The sequence below is a fragment of the Eptatretus burgeri genome, chromosome 8 (genome assembly GCF_056783735.1).
Source record: "Eptatretus burgeri isolate ZD-2024b chromosome 8, Ebu_testis_v1, whole genome shotgun sequence".
NCBI lineage: Eukaryota > Metazoa > Chordata > Myxini > Myxiniformes > Myxinidae > Eptatretus > Eptatretus burgeri.
Genome location: NC_140968.1, coordinates 77,524,259 through 77,542,113, shown reverse-complemented (window position 1 = coordinate 77,542,113; position 17,855 = coordinate 77,524,259). Strand labels below are relative to the sequence as shown.

The 17,855-nt window shown below is 42.5% G+C and overlaps 1 protein-coding gene across 7 annotated transcripts in view; it reads left to right on the top strand.

Moving 5' to 3' along the window:
• The first annotated feature begins 10,106 nt into the window (after positions 1-10,106).
• The window catches only part of LOC147022099 (ubiquitin carboxyl-terminal hydrolase 1-like), a 127,125-nt gene continuing 119,376 nt past the window's right edge, over positions 10,107-17,855 (top strand). For 6 of the 7 annotated variants that reach the window (XM_085892685.1, XM_085892684.1, XM_085892683.1 and 3 more), the window contains exon 1: positions 10,107-10,272. In XM_085892685.1, coding sequence (XP_085748811.1) covers positions 10,129-10,272 — 144 coding nt within the window. In that variant the 5' untranslated portion in view covers positions 10,107-10,128. Of the gene's footprint in view, positions 10,273-10,410; positions 10,514-17,855 lie in introns of those variants that run through there. The other variant, XM_085892688.1, reaches the window with a different exon arrangement.

The window sequence follows — 17,855 nt, the reverse complement described above, 5'->3', positions numbered from 1 at the left end:
TGGCGTGATTGGATAAGGGGCACACCACGGCCTTCCTGGGCGGAGTCTCGATCTGAGGTGATGGAAATGTCCGCCAACGCACGTGGTCGAATGCACGTGGTCGAACGGCGTCGGTGTGTGAAGTGAAGTGAAGGAGATTTGTTGTGAAAGAAACTCCGCAGCGCACACATGAAATTCTCGTTAGACACAGGGAGGGGACCCTAACTATAAACATATACTTATCGAGATAACTAAACTTGGGGACTGCTGTCTGTCTGTGTGCACAAGGCTTCCAAATTCGAAACAATATTGTACTCCTGAGACATGCCTCATAATATGATATATACCTCCTCATATGAAATACACCCGACACATGCCTCATAATATGATTGACTGTCAGACCCGACTGTTCACGTCATCGCAGACCCCACATATTCGCGAGTCATAAATTGTGACCTGCTTCTCCATCTGCGATTCGCATATTCGTGGTTTTTAATTTTATTATTGTTTAATTTTGTTTTTTGGAGGTCACTCTACCTTGGACATTTTGCTTCCACTCTCCCAACAATGGTGGAGGCCTTCAATACCAGACATGAGATCAGGGCCGTCTCTGGACATTTACGAAGCCTATTGTTTTTGAGGTTAAAAGGTCGACGTAGTCCAAAGATCAACATCGGCCAGATTTCTAAAATCCTCAATTTTTATCCGATTGATTTGAAATTTGAACAGGATTTAACTACCAGGTCACTGAATTCATCCACATTCCTTCATATCAGGTCATATTATTTTATGTTCAAATTTGTTTGAGGGATTTTGCAAGCATCGTGCTCTGCATGATGTCTTTCTTGTTTGTTTGTTTGTCTGTGAGCAAGATATCATAAAAAGTTGTGGACAGACTTGTTTGAAATTTGGTGGATAAGTTGGGTGTGTGCCAAGAAAGAATTGATTCAATTTTGGTGAAGATCCGATTCCGGATACGAGAATTTAAAATTTTTTTTAAGTGATGCTTCACCATTGAGAGATGGGGGCCAAAAACAATATTTCGCACAATATTTGAAAACGTTGTGGACGAGTTATCACAAAACTTGGTGGATGAGTTGGTGAGGTGACACGAACAAGTTGATTAGATTTAGGTTTAGGTCCGGATGCAGATCTTCACCAAAATCGAATCAATTCGTCCTTGCGAAACACCCAACGTGCCCACCAAGTCTGGTCTGAATCCCTCCACCACTCTTTGAGATTTTGTGATATGTATTGGCTTAACCCCATCTCTCAATGATGAAGAATGACTTTTTAAAATATCAGATCCGTATTCGGATTCGAATCTTCACCAAAATTGAATGAATTCGTCCTTGTCACACAGCCAACGTGTCCACCAAGTTTTGTCTGAATCCGACATTTTTGCAAGGTGACAGTACCTCAATATTTGTCACGACACCACTGTTGAAGTCCACGTCAAACAAATAAACACATCCAGGGAGAGTTAAATGAACAAATGCTGCACATTAATGTGATTGCATGAAGTTAAATTAATAATTAATCCTCACAATAAAGTGAAGCTAAATTAATAAATCCTGACAATCAGGCGGAGTTCAACAAATAAACTTTGCGTATTATTTATGAAAAATGTCCTGCCATGTGTTTTTCATGTCAAACTATCATCGATCGAAGTTTCGATATTCGCAACTACATATTTATATAAATATTCCGCATTTTGAATATCTTCTCACTAATGGAATTGCATTGTGACGTCAACAAAGGGATCCGAGGTAACCATGGAAACGGAACACAACACTTTCCGATTGAGGAGAACACGGATTTCAGTTCGTCCAAGATGTTCGCCGGAGTAACATCTGTGTTGTTGGCTCTTGGCCTTACATTTCTCTCTCTGTGGGATCTTGATCGACTTTTTCATCACAACGATGGAAACATCTTCACCACAAACGTGTGTGGTCTTTTTATCGCCCCAACTGTGAAGGTATTTTGGGAGAAGGAATGTTTGGAGAGATTTGTATAACCTTGCAATGTCGAACCTTGTGGTTTTAACACGAGTTCCCTCACCAAGGAATTTTAACGCAGGAGACTGTGAGGCCCACAGTCTCCTGCGTTGTGGGGCCGAACAAGATGGCGCTTCAGGTCCGAGATTGAAGAAACCCGTGTGGAGGTTTTTTTTTATTACTAAGGACGAGGTGTTGTCTTGACAAGACGACAACGAAAAGTTAGTGAACTACTTTACAAACGGCAAACGCTTTCAGTTCGATGTTTCTGAAGATTAACGAAGGAACACATTGAGTTACACACTCGATATAATATGCCGCCGTCATGGCGGGACGTTGGACGTCTTCGAGTCCGTCAGGGATCACAATTCTCCACAATCCGAACATGACGAACTCGATTTCCTCACGAATACATGAAATTTATGATTCAAAAACGTTTAACTTTTGTTTATTTTATTCGTTTCCACACTTGATCAAAATGAGTTTCCTCTCACTTCCTCAACCCTGAGGTAAATGCGTCATTCGTCTCAAGTCTCGATTATTCGGGATGTGATTAAAAAAAGATGTTTATTCAGATCCCGAATACTCGTTCATATTTAGAATAACAGCAAAACATTCTTTAAGTATTCAAGATAAGGCCTGGAAATGGACAGGAAGAACAAGTGTGGGTTATTGAAGAACAGCACAGGGACAGTGGTTCGTGAGGAAAGCGAGATGGCAGGCTTATTAAACAGATACTATACATTAACATTAACACAAGAACTGTCTGGGGAATGACAAAGAGTTGAGAGTGTCTATCATGGAGGTGAGGATGGGTTTTGTAAGAAGATCCAGTTTGGAGTGGATGAAGTAAACAAACAGCACCATGACCCGCGACCCCCAGACACCCACACTCCCAGCCTGGCGTTCCTTTTATTCCTTTTTCCTCCGGGGTGAGAAAATCGCCATCTGAGGCGATCTTCACCCTCATTGGCCAGCGTGATGTGGGAAAGTAACTCTCTGTGACCATCTCAACCCCATTGGCCGGGGTGTCGTGGGAAAGTCGCCCTCTGTGGCGTGATTGGATAAGGGGCACACCACGGCCTTCCTGGGCGGAGTCTCGATCTGAGGTGATGGAAATGTCCGCCAACGCACGTGGTCGAATGCACGTGGTCGAACGGCGTCGGTGTGTGAAGTGAAGTGAAGGAGATCTGTTGTGAAAGAAACTCCGCAGCGCACACATGAAATTCTCGTTAGACACAGGGAGGGGACCCTAACTATAAACATATACTTATCGAGATAACTAAACTTGGGGACTGCTGTCTGTCTGTGTGCACAAGGCTTCCAAATTCGTAACAATATTGTACTCCTGAGACATGCCTCATAATATGATATATACCTCCTCATATGAAATACACCCGACACATGCCTCATAATATGATTGACTGTCAGACCCGACTGTTCACGTCATCGCAGACCCCACATATTCGCGAGTCATAAATTGTGACCTGCTTCTCCATCTGCGATTCGCATATTCGTGGTTTTTAATTTTATTATTGTTTAATTTTGTTTTTTGGAGGTCACTCTACCTTGGACATTTTGCTTCCACTCTCCCAACAATGGTGGAGGCCTTCAATACCAGACATGAGATCAGGGCCGTCTCTGGACATTTACGAAGCCTATTGTTTTTGAGGTTAAAAGGTCGATGTAGTCCAAAGATCAACATCGGCCAGATTTCTAAAATCCTCAATTTTTATCCGATTGACTTGAAATTTGAACAGGATTTAACTACCAGGTCACTGAATTCATCCACATTCCTTCATATCAGGTCATATTATTTTATGTTCAAATTTGTTTGAGGGATTTTGCAAGCATCGTGCTCTGCATGATGTCTTTCTTGTTTGTTTGTTTGTCTGTGAGCAAGATATCATAAAAAGTTGTGGACAGATTTGTTTGAAATTTGGTGGATAAGTTGGGTGTGTGCCAAGAAAGAATAACAGCAAAACATTCTTTAAGTATTCAAGATAAGGCCTGGAAATGGACAGGAAGAACAAGTGTGGGTTATTGAGGAACAGCACAGGGACAGTGGTTCGTGAGGAAAGCGAGATGGCAGGCTTATTACCTTCGCATTCTGCGAAAGGTTATGTATTGGTCGCTGTGTATTTATTTATTTATTTATTTGTGAATATGTGTGTGTGTGTGTGTGTGTGTGTGTGTGTGTGTGTGTGTGTGTGTGTGTGTGTGTGTGTGTGTGTGTGTGTGTGTGTGTGTGTGTGTGTGTGTGTGTGTGTTTGTTTGTTATTCGCATAACTCAGAAAGTATTAAACCAAATCGCTTGAAATTTGGTGGGATGATGGGTTATTATCCAAGGAACATTTGATTAGATTTTGGGAGCGATCGGGTCAAAGGTCAAGGTCAAGGTCACGGAAAGGTCAAATTCGTATTTTTACCATATCGCGGTCAATTTTGATCTAATTGGCATGCAACCGATGCCAAAATGTTCAGAATTCATTTCCCAATCTTGTGATGGGAGACATGACACAATTATGTCATTACCCTTGTTTTTAAAAGAAAATGTCCCAAATCCTGGCATTATAATCAGTACCAAAATATATGTTTGTGGGAGATGCCAATGATTATTTATTATCTTGCCAAAACGAAGTTTCTGCAAGATTTGTTGGTCAGCTTGTGTTTTATTTTATTTTATTTTATTTTTTGTCTGTAATCACGTATAAAAAATTCTGCAGAGCACAGTTATCATTGGAAACTTTTGTAACTTCGCATATCAGAGGCCTATGGAGGTCCCTTTCAGCGCACAAAATTTTGAAGGTCAAGGTCAAAGGTCAAGGTCACTTTGGCGCAAATCAGGGGAGTCGACAAAACCCTTATTTTTTGAGTAATTTTGATCGGATCGTCTTCAAACTTCATGGGAATATAGTTCATGGTCTGGCGCTTAGCTGATTAATTTTTGGTAGCGATTGGCCTTGACCTTCATGGTTAGCGCCTCAGGTCAAACATATTTGACCTCAAGGTCAAATTTTGAAATCTTAGATGCCATATCGAGTAATACCTCAAATGAAAGCGCTTGATAAGTGCTTTCCAGATCTGTCAAAAGTTTGACGCTATGATGTCATTTGATGACGTCATGACGAAAAAACGGATTTTTCCTGAAAATTTTATTTTTTTGTTTGTAATCACGTATTAAAAAAATCTGCAGAGCACAGTTATCATTGGAAATTTTGGTAACTTCGCATATTAGAGGCCTATAGAGGTCCCTTTCAGTGCACAAAATTTTGAAGGTCAAGGTCAAAGGTCAAGGTCACTTTGTCGCAAATCAGGGGAGTCGACAAAACCCTTATTTTTTGAGTAATTTTGATCGGATCGTCTTCAAACTTCATGAGAATATAGTTCATGGTCTGGCGCTCAGCTGATTAATTTTTGGTAGCGATTGGCCTTGACCTTCATGGTTAGCACCTAAGGTCAAATATATTTGACCCCAAGGTCAAATTTTCAAGTTTTAGGAACCATATCGTGTAGTACCTCAAATTGAACACCTCGATGAGTGCTTTCTAGATATGTCAAGCTTGAGACATTATGACGTCATTTGGTGACGGTATGAGGCAAACACATATTTTTCATGGTTACTCTGTAGAACGATTCTCATCGGAATCTCTCGTAGGCAGATATTCCTCAAGGAGTCGCTCCTGGTGGATAGCAGCTCTGTTCACCTCAGTGTGACCTTAAAGAAGTCACACGTGGTCACCTTTTGGCAAGATACGGGTAACCCTGAGGGTGACATTGGTTTATTTGTTTGTTATTCGCATAACTTAAAAAGTATTAAACCGAATTGCATGAAATTTGGTGGGATGATTGGTTATTAGCCAAGGACCATTTTATTAGATTTTGGGAGTAATCGTGTCAAAGGTCAAGGTCAAGGTCATGAAAAGGTCAAAATCGTCTTTTTACCATATTACGATCAATTTTTATCCAATTTGCATGAAACGAATGCCAAAATGTTCAGAATTGAATGCCCAATCTTGTGATATGCAAGTTGACACAATGACGTAATTGCCCTTACTCGCGGTTGGGGGTCAAAGGTCAGGGGGGTCACGACCTTGCAGATGTGCGTATTTTTATCATAACGCAGTCAATTCTTATCCGATTCGTATGAAATCAGCACCAAAATGCTCCTTGTTCTGTTCCCCACACTCTTATGCCAAGAACAAAACAGTAGCGGCGGTGAAGGTATATGCTCTCTACGAGTGCCCGTTCTAGTTCAACAGATATTATACATCAACATTAACACAAGAACAGTCTGGGGAATGACAAAGAGTTGAGAGTGTCTATCATGGAGGTGAGGATGGGTTTTGTAAGAAGATCCAGTTTGGAGTGGATGAAGTAAACGAAGAGCACCAAGATCCGCGACCCCCAAGACGACCCACACTCCCAGCCTGGCGTTCCTTTTATTCCTTTTTCGTCCGGGGTGAGAAAATCGCCATCTGAGGCGATCTTCACCCTCATTGGCCGGGGTGACGTGGGAAAGTAACTCTCTGTGACAATCGCAACCCCATTAGCCGGGGTGTCGTAGGAAAGTCGCCCTCTGTGGCGTGATTGGACAAGGGGCACACCCCGGCCTTCCTTGGCGGAGTCTCGATCTGAAGCGATGGAAATATCCGCCAACGCACGTGGTCGAATGCACGTGGTCGAACGGCGTCGGTGTGAGAAGTGAAGTGAACGAGATTTGTTGTGAAAGAAACTCTGCAGCGCACACATGTAATTCTCGTTAGACACAGGGAGGGGACCCTAACTATAAACATATACTTACCGAGATAACTAAACTTGGGGACTGCTGTCTGTCTGTGTGCACAAGGCTTCCAAATTCGTTACAATATTATACTCCTGAGATATGCCTCATAATGTGATATACACCCGAAATATACCTCCTCATATGAAATACACCCGAGACATGCCTCATAATAAGATTGACTGTCAGACCCGACTGTTCACGTCATCGCAGACCCCACATATTCGCGAGTCATAAATTGTGACCTGCTTCTCCATCTGCGATTCGCATATTCGTGGTTTTTAATTTTATTATTGTTTAATTTTGTTTTTTGGAGGTCAGTCTACCTTGGACATTTTGCTTCCACTCTCCCAACAATGGTGGAGGCCTTCAATACCAGACATGAGATCAGGGCCGTCTCTGGACATTTACGAAGCCTATTGTTTTTGAGGTTAAAAGGTCGACGTAGTCCAAAGATCAACATCGGCCAGATTTCTAAAATCCTCAATTTTCATCCGATTGACTTGAAATTTGAATATGATTTGCATATCATCTATCTATAATTCCAGCAATCTCTGTGTGTGTGTGTGTGTGTGTGTGTGTGTGTGTGTGTGTGTGTGTGTGTGTGTGTGTGTGTGTGTGTGTGTGTGTGTGTGTGTGTGTGTCTGTCTGTCTGTTTGTTTGTCTACGACCGCCGTTTCTCGACGACCGCTGGTCCGATCGGATTGAAACTTGCCATGAATATTGCAGGGGCCGCGCAGATGTGCCTTTTCAAGGTTTGATGTCAATCGGACGAGCGGTTCCGAAGTAGAGGCCGTTTTATTGCTTTTTTCAGTGTTGAAAAGGTGTATATATGGCAGCTGAAGTGTCGTTCCACCTTATCACTTTATCATGCCATTATTTCTCCGAATAATGATAACAGCATATTAATAATAATAATAGCACAATAATTGGCAGTACACAATAATAGCACAATAATTGAATAAAAAGAATAACGTGATACAATGACCAATGTCTGTCAACCAATAACGACCTATATATTGTCTGTTAACCAGACAGGACACGGTGCTATGACGTCACGAATGATGTCACAATTAATGCTAATTTTATATTTATTTATTATTATTATTATTTTTTTGCACGATTGATGGTCCGATCTGATTGAAACTTGACAGGAATATTGCTGGGGGCCCGCGGATGTGCCTTTTCAAGGTTTGATATTAATCGGATAAGCGGTTCCGAAGTTACGGCCATTTATCTGTCGACCAATGACAAGACACGGTGCTATGACATCAGAATGACGTCACAATTAATGTTTATTTATTTATTTATTTCTATTATTTTTTTGCACTATTGACGGACTGATCTGATTGAAACTTGCCAGGAATATTGCTGGGGACCCACGGATGTGCCTTTTTGAGGTTTGATATTAATCGGACAAGCGGTTCCCAAGTTACGGCCATTTATCTGTCGACCAATATCTGCGAGAGAGGGGGACGGGAGAGGGGCTGAGAGTGGGGGCGAGAGAGAGAGGGGCGACAGAGAGGGGCGACAGAGGAGGGGGGAGAGAGGAAGGGCGAGACTAGGGGCGAGAGAGGGGGCAAGAGAGGGGGAGAGAGAGGAAGGGTGAGAGAGGGGGCGAGAGAGAGGGGCGAGAGAGAGGGATGAGAGTGTGGGGCAAGAGAGGGGGCGAGAGAGGGGGTGAGAGAGGGGGCAAGAGAGGGGGAGAGAGAGGAGGGCGAGAGAGGGAGAGGAGAGAGAGGGGGAAGAGAGAGGGGCGAGAGAGAGGGGGAGAGAGGGGGGAGAGAGGGGGGCGAGAGAAAGGGGCGAGAGAGGGGGGCGAGAGAGAGGGGCGAGAGAGTGCTGCACATACTGGCACTCACCAACGGGCCCGCCCCTACGGGCCCGTACTAGTTTCTAAAAATCATCCATTTTCATCTGATTTACTTGAAATTTTAACAGGGTTTCCACATCATGTCATTGATTTCAAGCACCGATTATATTTCAGGTCAACATCGGCTAAAATGTCAACAGAGGCAAAAAGTCAACAACTTAGGTGAACTTTCTAAAATGCTCAATTTTCATATGATTGACTTGAAATTTGAACAGGATTTACCTACCAGGTCACTGAATTCATCCACATTCCTTCATATCAAGTCACATTATTTTATGTTCAAATTTGTTTGAGGGATTTTGCAAGCATCGTGCTCTGCATGGTGTCTTTCTTGTTTGTTTGTTTGTTTGTCTGTGAGCAAGATATCATAAAAAGTTGTGGACGGATTTGTTTGAAATTTGGTGGATAAGTTGGGTGTGTGCCAAGAAAGAATTGATTCGATATTGGTGAAGATCCGATTCCGGATACGAGAATTTTTAATTTTTTTAAAGTGATGCTTCACCATTGAGAGATGGGGGCCAAAAACAATGTTTCGCACAATATTTGAAAACGTTGTGGACGAGTTATCACAAAACTTGGTGGATGACTTGGTGAGGTGACACGAACAAGGTGATTAGATTTTGGTTTTGGTCCGGATGCAGATCTTCACCAAAATCGAATCAATTCGTCCTTGCGAAACACCCAACGTGCCCACCAAGTTTGGTCCGAATCCCTCCACAACTCTTTGAGATATCGTGATATGTATCGGTTTAGCCACATCTCTCAATGGTGAAGAATGACTTTTAAAAATATCAGATCCATATCCGGATTCGAATCTTCACCAAAATCGAATCAATTCGTCCTTGCGAAACTCCCAACGTGCCCACCAAGTCTGGTCCGAATCCCTCCACAACTCTTTGAGATATCGTGATATGTATCGGCTTAACCCCATCTCTCAATGATGAAGAATGACTTTTTAAAATATCAGATCCGTATTCGGATTCGAATCTTCACCAAAATTGAATTAATTCGTCCTTGTCACACAGCCAACGTGTCCACCAAGTTTTGTCTGAATCCGACATTTTTGCAAGGTGACAGTACCTCAATATTTGTCACGACACCACTGTTGAAGTCCATGTCAAACAAATAAACACATCCAGGGAGAGTTAAATGAACAAATGCTGCACATTAATGTGATTGCATGAAGTTAAATTAATAATTAATCCTCACAATAAAGTGAAGCTAAATTAATAAATCCTTACAATCAGGCAGAGTTCAACAAATAAATTTTACGTATTATTTATGAAAAATGTCCTGCCATGTGTTTTTCATGTCAAACTATCATCGATCGAAGTTCCGACATTCGCAAGTACATATTTATATAAATATTCCGCATTTTGAATATCTTCTCACAAATGGAATTGCATTGTGACGTCAACAAAGGTATCCGACGTCACCATGGAAACGGAACACAACACTTTCCCATTGAGGAGAACACGGATTTCAGTTCGTCCAAGATGTTCGCCGGAGTAACATCTGTGTTGTTGGCTCTTGGCCTTACATTTCTCTCTCTGTGGGATCTTGATCAACTTTTTCATCACAACGATGGAAACATCTTCACCACAAGCGTGTGTGGTCTTTTTATCGCCCCAACTGTGAAGGTATTTTGGGAGAAGGAATGTTTGGAGAGATTTGTATAACCTTGCAATGTCGAACCTTGTGGTTTTAACACGAGTTCCCTCACCAAGGAATTTTAACGCAGGAGACTGTGAGGCCCACAGTCTCCTGCGTTGTGGGGCCGAACAAGATGGCGCTTCAGGTCCGAGAATGAAGAAACCCGTGTGGAGGTTTTTTTTTTATTACCTAGGACGAGGTGTTATCTTGACAAGACGACAACGAAAAGTTAGTGAACTACTTTACAAACGGCAAACGCTTTCAGTTCGATGTTTCTGAAGATTAACGAGGGAACACATTGAGTTACACACTCGACATAATATGCCGCCGTCATGGCGGGACGTTGGACGTCTTCGAGTCCGTCAGGGATCACAATTCTCCACAATCCGAACATGACGAACTCGATTTCCTCACGAATACATGAAATTTATGATTTAACAACGTTTAACTTTTGTTTATTTTATTCGTTTCCACACTTGATCAAAATGAGTTTCCTCTCACTTCCTCAACCCGTGAGGTAAATGCGTCATTCGTCTCAAGTCTCGATTATTCGGGATGTGATTAAAAAAAGATGTTTATTCATATCCCGAATACTCGTTCATTTTTAGAATAACAGCAAAACATTCTTTAAGTATTCAAGATAAGGCCTGGAAATGGACAGGAAGAACAAGTGTGGGTTATTGAGGAACAGCACAGGGACAGTGGTTCGTGAGGAAAGCGAGATGGCAGGCTTATTAAACAGATACTAGCTGAAACCCCGTCACAGACGGATTCCGTTCCATGAGCCCAATGTGACAACCGGACCAGTGGCGGCTCTTGTAAGAGCCGGATCCCAGTCGATGTACTCCATGGCCTTACCTAATGAGGCCTAAAAAACGTCCGTGTACACGACATTTTTGGTGTATACTACTCCTTGTGAAGAAGTCCCTGATTTGTGCACGTGTCTACTTTGACGTATAAACACCGTGTCAAAACTTCTCAGGTCACAGAACCGAGAAAACATGACGCGACCGCTTGGAGGAGCACAAAATTGGTCCTTCAATATTACTATATAGAAGATACAATGTTTCTTGTTACATTTTTTGTGTCAAATTCACATTCTGAGGTAGTCAGCATGTGCAGAAGAGGGTTTTACATTGCAGACGCTATTTTCGAGGAGTGGAATTACACCGCCCAGCGGTGACGGTCTGTCGACGACAAACGTAATGATGTCACCGAATGACCGATGATGTCATGACGTCCTTACGCCTCTCAGCGGTGACGTCACACGTCGCCATGTAAACGAATGTAAAACGAAAAGTGTTTATTCTGCTTCAGAGTTGAAGGTTGACTATTGCCATGATGTGCGATGCACTCTCACAGGTACAAAGTTTCTTTCAGTCCAGGTCACAGTAACTAGAAAAACGTGACGCGACCGCGAAGAGGAGCACAAAATTGGCCCTTCAGTATTAATATATAGATTTTACATCAAGATTAACACAAGAACAGTCTGGGGAATTACAAACAGTTGAGAGTGTCTATCATGGAGGTGAGGATGGGTTTTGTAAGAAGATCCAGTTTGGAGTGGATGAAGTGAATGAACAGCACCAAGACCCGCGACCCCCAAGACGACCCATGCTCCCAGCCTGGCGTTCCTTTTATTCCTTTTTCCTCCGGGGTGAGAAAATCGCCATCTGAGGCGATCTTCACCCTGATTGGCTGGGGTGTCGTGGGAAAGTCACTCTCTGAAGCGATCTTCACCCTCATTGGCCGGGGTGTCATGGGAAAGTCACTGTCTGTGGCGTGATTGGACAAGGGGCACACCACGGCCTTCCTGGGCCGAGTCTCGATCTGAGGCGATGGAAATGTCCGCCCACGTACGTGGTCGAACGCACGTGGACAGTGGCGTCGGTGTGTGAAGTGAAGTGAAGGAGATTTGTTGTGAAAGAAACTCTGCAGCGCACACATGTAATTCACGTTAGACACAGGTAGTGGACCCTAACTATAAACATATACTTATCGAGATAACTAAACTTGGGGACTGCTTGTCTGTCTGTGTGCACAAGGCTTCCAAATTCGTAACAATATTATACTCCTGAGATATGCCTCAAAATATGATATACACCCAAAATATACCTCCTCATATGAAATACACCCGAGACATGCCTCATAATATGATATACACCCGAAATATACCTCCTCATATGAAATACACCCGAGACATACCTCAAAAATAGGATTGACTGTCAGACCCGACTGTTCACGTCATCGCAGACCCCACATATTCGCGAGTCATAAATTGTGACCTGCTTCTCCATCTGTGATTCGCATATTCGTGGTTTTTAATCTTATTATGGTTTAATTTTGTTTTTTGGAGGTCACTCTCCCTTGGATATTTTGCTTCCACTCTCCCAACAATGGTGGAGGCCTTCAATAACAGACATGAGATCGGGGCCGTCTCTGGACATTTAAGAAGCCTATTGTTTTTGAGGTTAAAAGGTCGACGTAGTCCAAAGATCAACATCAGCCAGATTTCTAAAATCCTCAATTTTCATCCGATTGACTTGAAATTTGAACAGGATTTACCGACCATGTCACTGAATTCATCCACATTCCTTCATATCAGGTCATATTATTTTATGTTCAAATTTGTTTGAGGGATTTTGCAAGCATCGTGCTCTGCATGGTGTCTTTCTTGTTTGTTTGTTTGTTTGTCTGTGAGCAAGGTATCATAAAAAGTTGTGGACGGATTCGTTTGAAATTTGGTGGGTAAGTTGGGTGTGTGCCAAGAAAGAATTGATTCGATTTTGGTGAAGATCCGAATCCGAATCCGGATACGAGAATTTTTTATTTTTTTTAAATGATGCTTCACCATTGAGAGATGGGGCCCAAAAACAATATTTCGCACAATATTTGAAAAAGTTGTGGACGAGTTATGACAAAACTTGGTGGATGAGTTGGTGAGGTGACAAGAACAAGGTGATTAGATTTTGGTTTAGGTCCGGATGCAGATCCGGCCTTTCAGTGGGATACAAAAGGTAAAGTGTTCATCCTGGCTGAGGTATGCACTCTTCCGAATGCTGTTCTAGTTTCTCATGTAAATACGGAAACGTTGTAAAATAAGAGGCAGAATATGTGTGTGTTGGCATTGCCTAGCAATTCAATTGTAAGCTCCATTGTGTTGGGTCACGGGACCTGCAATGAGCAGAACAAGGCTGCACCGGCCGACTTATTTAGGGGCTTTGTTGGTTTTTATTTTTTAGAAATCATGTCTGAAATTGCACTGTTTTGCACAAAATACCCATGACTTTATAATGTGGCTACTTGCACCACATTGTGTGATGTAAGGCCGAAGACCAGTGAATGACGACATCCACTGATGTCAACAATGTATAATGTAAGCACCATGGTAACGAATGGCTTTTGCAAACCTTCTTATGCCCTGAAGAAGCTGTCAGAGGGAATCCAAAGAGAGTTGCCATTCTTGGAGCAAAGCAGCCTCAAATTGTGCCAGTCTGCACATGAGAGTCCATTTTCTAAAAGCGACGCCCAAGAATGTCTCAAATATGCTTGTATGTAATTAAAGCAGGACTCCATGCTGGCGAGAAAATGTGATGGCATTGTTTTGGAAGACGTCTGTAATTACACATGAGGACATTGGAGTCTGGCATGGTCATCTATGAATATAGTTCTTGTGCGAAGTGGGTATAGTTGCCAAAACCTGGGACAATAACATGCTCCAAAATGTTCTGACAGTACTTTCAACCTGTCAACTTACCCTCTACAGTGACAAAGTCAGGTTTACAATTGTAACAGGCAGCCCCTTATCATAATGAATCCACTCCCAAATGGGATGGACACTCCACAATGGTCTTGTGTGCATTGGCTGTATTCGTTTGCTGCTGAACATTAATTCTGTCATTAGTCGCGTGCTGAAGAATCGGCTCTCATCAGGCCAATGGATCTTCTTCCAGGTTGCAAGATTCCAGTGTTGACTTGCATGATTTCATACCAAGTGGGATGCTTTTATGTTCTGAAGTGAGAAGAGGGCATCTTATCATTAACTGGCTTTGTAACCTGCAGCACAAAGCCTGTTCTGAACAGTTCTCATGGATAACATCCAAAGGAGATTCCGTTCATGCTGCCTGTGTCTGTGGTGAAAGGAATGCTTCTCACAAGCCTGATCAGTGCTGCATTTTCTCTGTTGGAGGTCACACTGGGTTGTTTTTAATGAGGCCTATCTTTAACAGCATTGGTATGTTGTTTTTTGCAGACCAATCTGCTGATAACAGTCTGGTGGAAGCCAAGATCTGAGCATTGTTTATCCCAGTAATTTTCCAACTTTAGGCTCCAGCAATTGTGCATGTCTAAATGCACTCTGTTTTAGCCAAACAGAGTGATTACCCTCATTAACTAATTTATTTATTTCCCTTCAGGGGTTTTAATTAAACCAAATCGGGCAAGGCAGAAAAAAATGGAAGAAACTCGATACGTATGCCCAACTTAGGAATCAATGAATAGTTGAGTTGAGACAAGATTAATATGGCACAGAACCCCAGATGAAATCGACATGAACACAGTTAACACAAAAACTTATCAAAGAGAAATGAACCCCCGCTATGGGTCCATATGCAGTCATGCATGCTGAACTGGGCAAGATCATTGAAGGCTGCCAGTTCACCCAATAAAGACACAAAATGCTGGAGCTGGGGAAGTTCTCAATGGAGCAGCTTTGGGGCTTTGCATACTTCTGTCAAGAAGCAGCCAAAGTCAAAGTGGAGTGTATGGGAATGTGAAGTGACTGATTCTCAGAGAGAGAGAGAGAGAGAGAGAGAGAGAGAGAGAGAGAAAGAGAGAAAGAGAGAGAGAGAGAGAGAGAGACAGAGAGAGAGAGAGAGAGAGAGAGAGAGAGAGAGAGAGAGAGAGAGAGAGAGAGAGAGACAGAGACAGAGACAGAGACAGAGACAGAGACAGAGACAGAGACAGAGACAGAGAGAGAGAGAGAGAGAGAGAGAGAGAGAGAGAGAGAGAGAGAGAGAGAGAGAGAGAGAGAGAGAGAGAGAGAGAGAGAGAGAGAGAGAAACACACAGAAACACACAAGGCTGTAACCTTTTGAGAGTCGCCTTCTCTGCCTTCAAGTCATTGACATCAGCACCTGGTGGGCACCAGCTCATGGCAAGCTGTGGTTGTGCATAATGACAATCTCAGCCAATTGAAGGCACAGAGGCCGCCAAGCAGCATGGGCCAATGTCTCTCCGTTTTTCTTTGTGCGAGGCAGAGACGGTCATATTGGAGGGTCAGGACTTCCCCCTCTTACCACTCCCATCTCCCTGCCCCCTTTTTTCTTCTTGTGGTGTTGGACGTAAAGGGACTGTCACACCTTGACGTTTTAGCCAGCGTATGCCGACGTATGAAAAATTTTGCGAATACGCTGGCACACGTCGAATACGTTATGGGTAAGTTTTGTATATGTTTAGAGCACGATGAAGCACGCTGGCATACATCGGAGTACGCCGAGCTCGTCGACAAATTTTGGGCATGCTCAAAATTTGTCGACGTATGCCAGCGTATGACTCACACGTTCCGCATACGCTGGCCATAAGTTGTAGGCACGTTATGCGATCATTGACACACGTCGACACACGTTACTTGTAAGTTACTCATAAGTCGAAATACGTCGAGGTAATGTCTAGCGTACCCGAAACTTATTTCTAACCTATGAGTAACGTGCTTTGAACCGATGTGTAACGTATCTCCAATTCATATTGACGTATGTAGACGTATTTGACGTCTTCCGGACGATCACAGAACTTACTGAACGTGTTTCTAACTTACGGCTACCATATAATGGCGTATTGGCAGCGTTTAGGGGAATTGGTATATATATATATATATATATATATATATATATATATATATATATATATATATATATATATATATATATATATATATATATATATATATATATTATTGCTACTTTGTAATATGTTTTTATTGACTGTACATTATATTATTATACCTTTTCCAAAGTGTATGAATAAACATATATATTTATATGGACCCAAAGGGAGTCAGTGATTCCCTTCCATATATATGTATATATATATATATATATATATATATATATATATATATATATATATATATATATATATATATATATATATATATATATATATATATATCGATATACAGTGGGGAGAACAAGTATTTGATACACTGCCGATTTTGCAGGTTTTCCCACTTACAAAGCACGTAGAGGTCTGTAATTTTTATCATAGGTACACCTCAACTGTGAAAGACGGAATCTAAAACAAAAATCCTGAAAATCACATTGTATGATTTTTTAATAATTAATTTGCATTTTATTGCATGAAATAAGTATTTGATACATCAGAAAAACAGAACTTAATATTTGGCACAGAAACCTTTGTTTACAATTACAGAGATCAGACGTTTCCTATAGTTCTTAACCAGGTTTGCACAGACTGCAGCAGGGATTTTGGCCCACTCCTCCATACAGATCTTCTCCAGATCCTTCAGGTTTCAGGGCTGTCGCTGGGCAACACAGACTTTCAGCTCCCTCCAAAGATTTTCTATTGGGTTCAGGTCTGGAGACTAGCTAGGCCACTCCAGGACCTTGAGATGCTTCTTACGGAGCCACTCCTTAGTTGCCCTGGCTGTGTGTTTCGGGTCGTTGTCATGCTGGAAGACCTAGCCACGCCCCATCTTCAATGCTCTTGTTGAGGGAAGGAGGTTGTTGGCCAAGATCTCGCGATACATGGCCCCATCCATCCTCCCCTCAATACGGTGCAGTCGGCCTGTCCCCTTTGCAGAAAAGCATCCCCAAAGAATGATGTTTCCACCTCCATGCTTCACGGTTGGGATGGTGTTCTTGGGGTTGTACTCATCCTTCTTCTTCCTCCAAACACGGCGAGTGGAGTTTAAATCAAAAAGCTCTATTTTGGTCTCATCAGACCAGATGACCTTCTCCCATTCCTCCTCTGGATCATCCAGATGGTCATTGGCAAACTTCAGACGGGCCTGGACATGCGCTGGCTTGAGCAGAGGGACCTTGCGTGCGCTGCAGGATTTTAATCCATGATGGCGTAGTGTCTTAATTATGGTTTTCTTTGATACTGTGGTCCCAGCTCTCTTCAGGTCATTGACCAGGTCCTGCCATGTAGTTCTGGGCTGATCCCTCACCTTTCTCATGATCATTGAGGCTCCATGAGGTGAGATCTTGCATGGAGCCCCAGACCGAGGGAGATTGACTGTTATCTTGAACTTCTTCCATTTTCTAATAATTGTGCCAACAGTTGTTGCCTTCTCACCAAGCTGCTTGCCTATTGTCCTGTAGCCCATCCCAGCCTTGTGCAAGTCTACAATTTTGTCCCTGATGTCCTTAGACAGCTCTCTGGTCTTGCCCATTGTGGAGAGATTGGAGTCTGATTGATTGAGTGTTCACAGCTGTCTTTCATGCAGATAACGAGTTAAAACAGGTGCAGTTAATACAGGTCATGAGTGGAGAATGGGAGGGCTTCTTAAAGACAAAACTAACAGGTCTGTGAGAGCCAAAATTCTTACT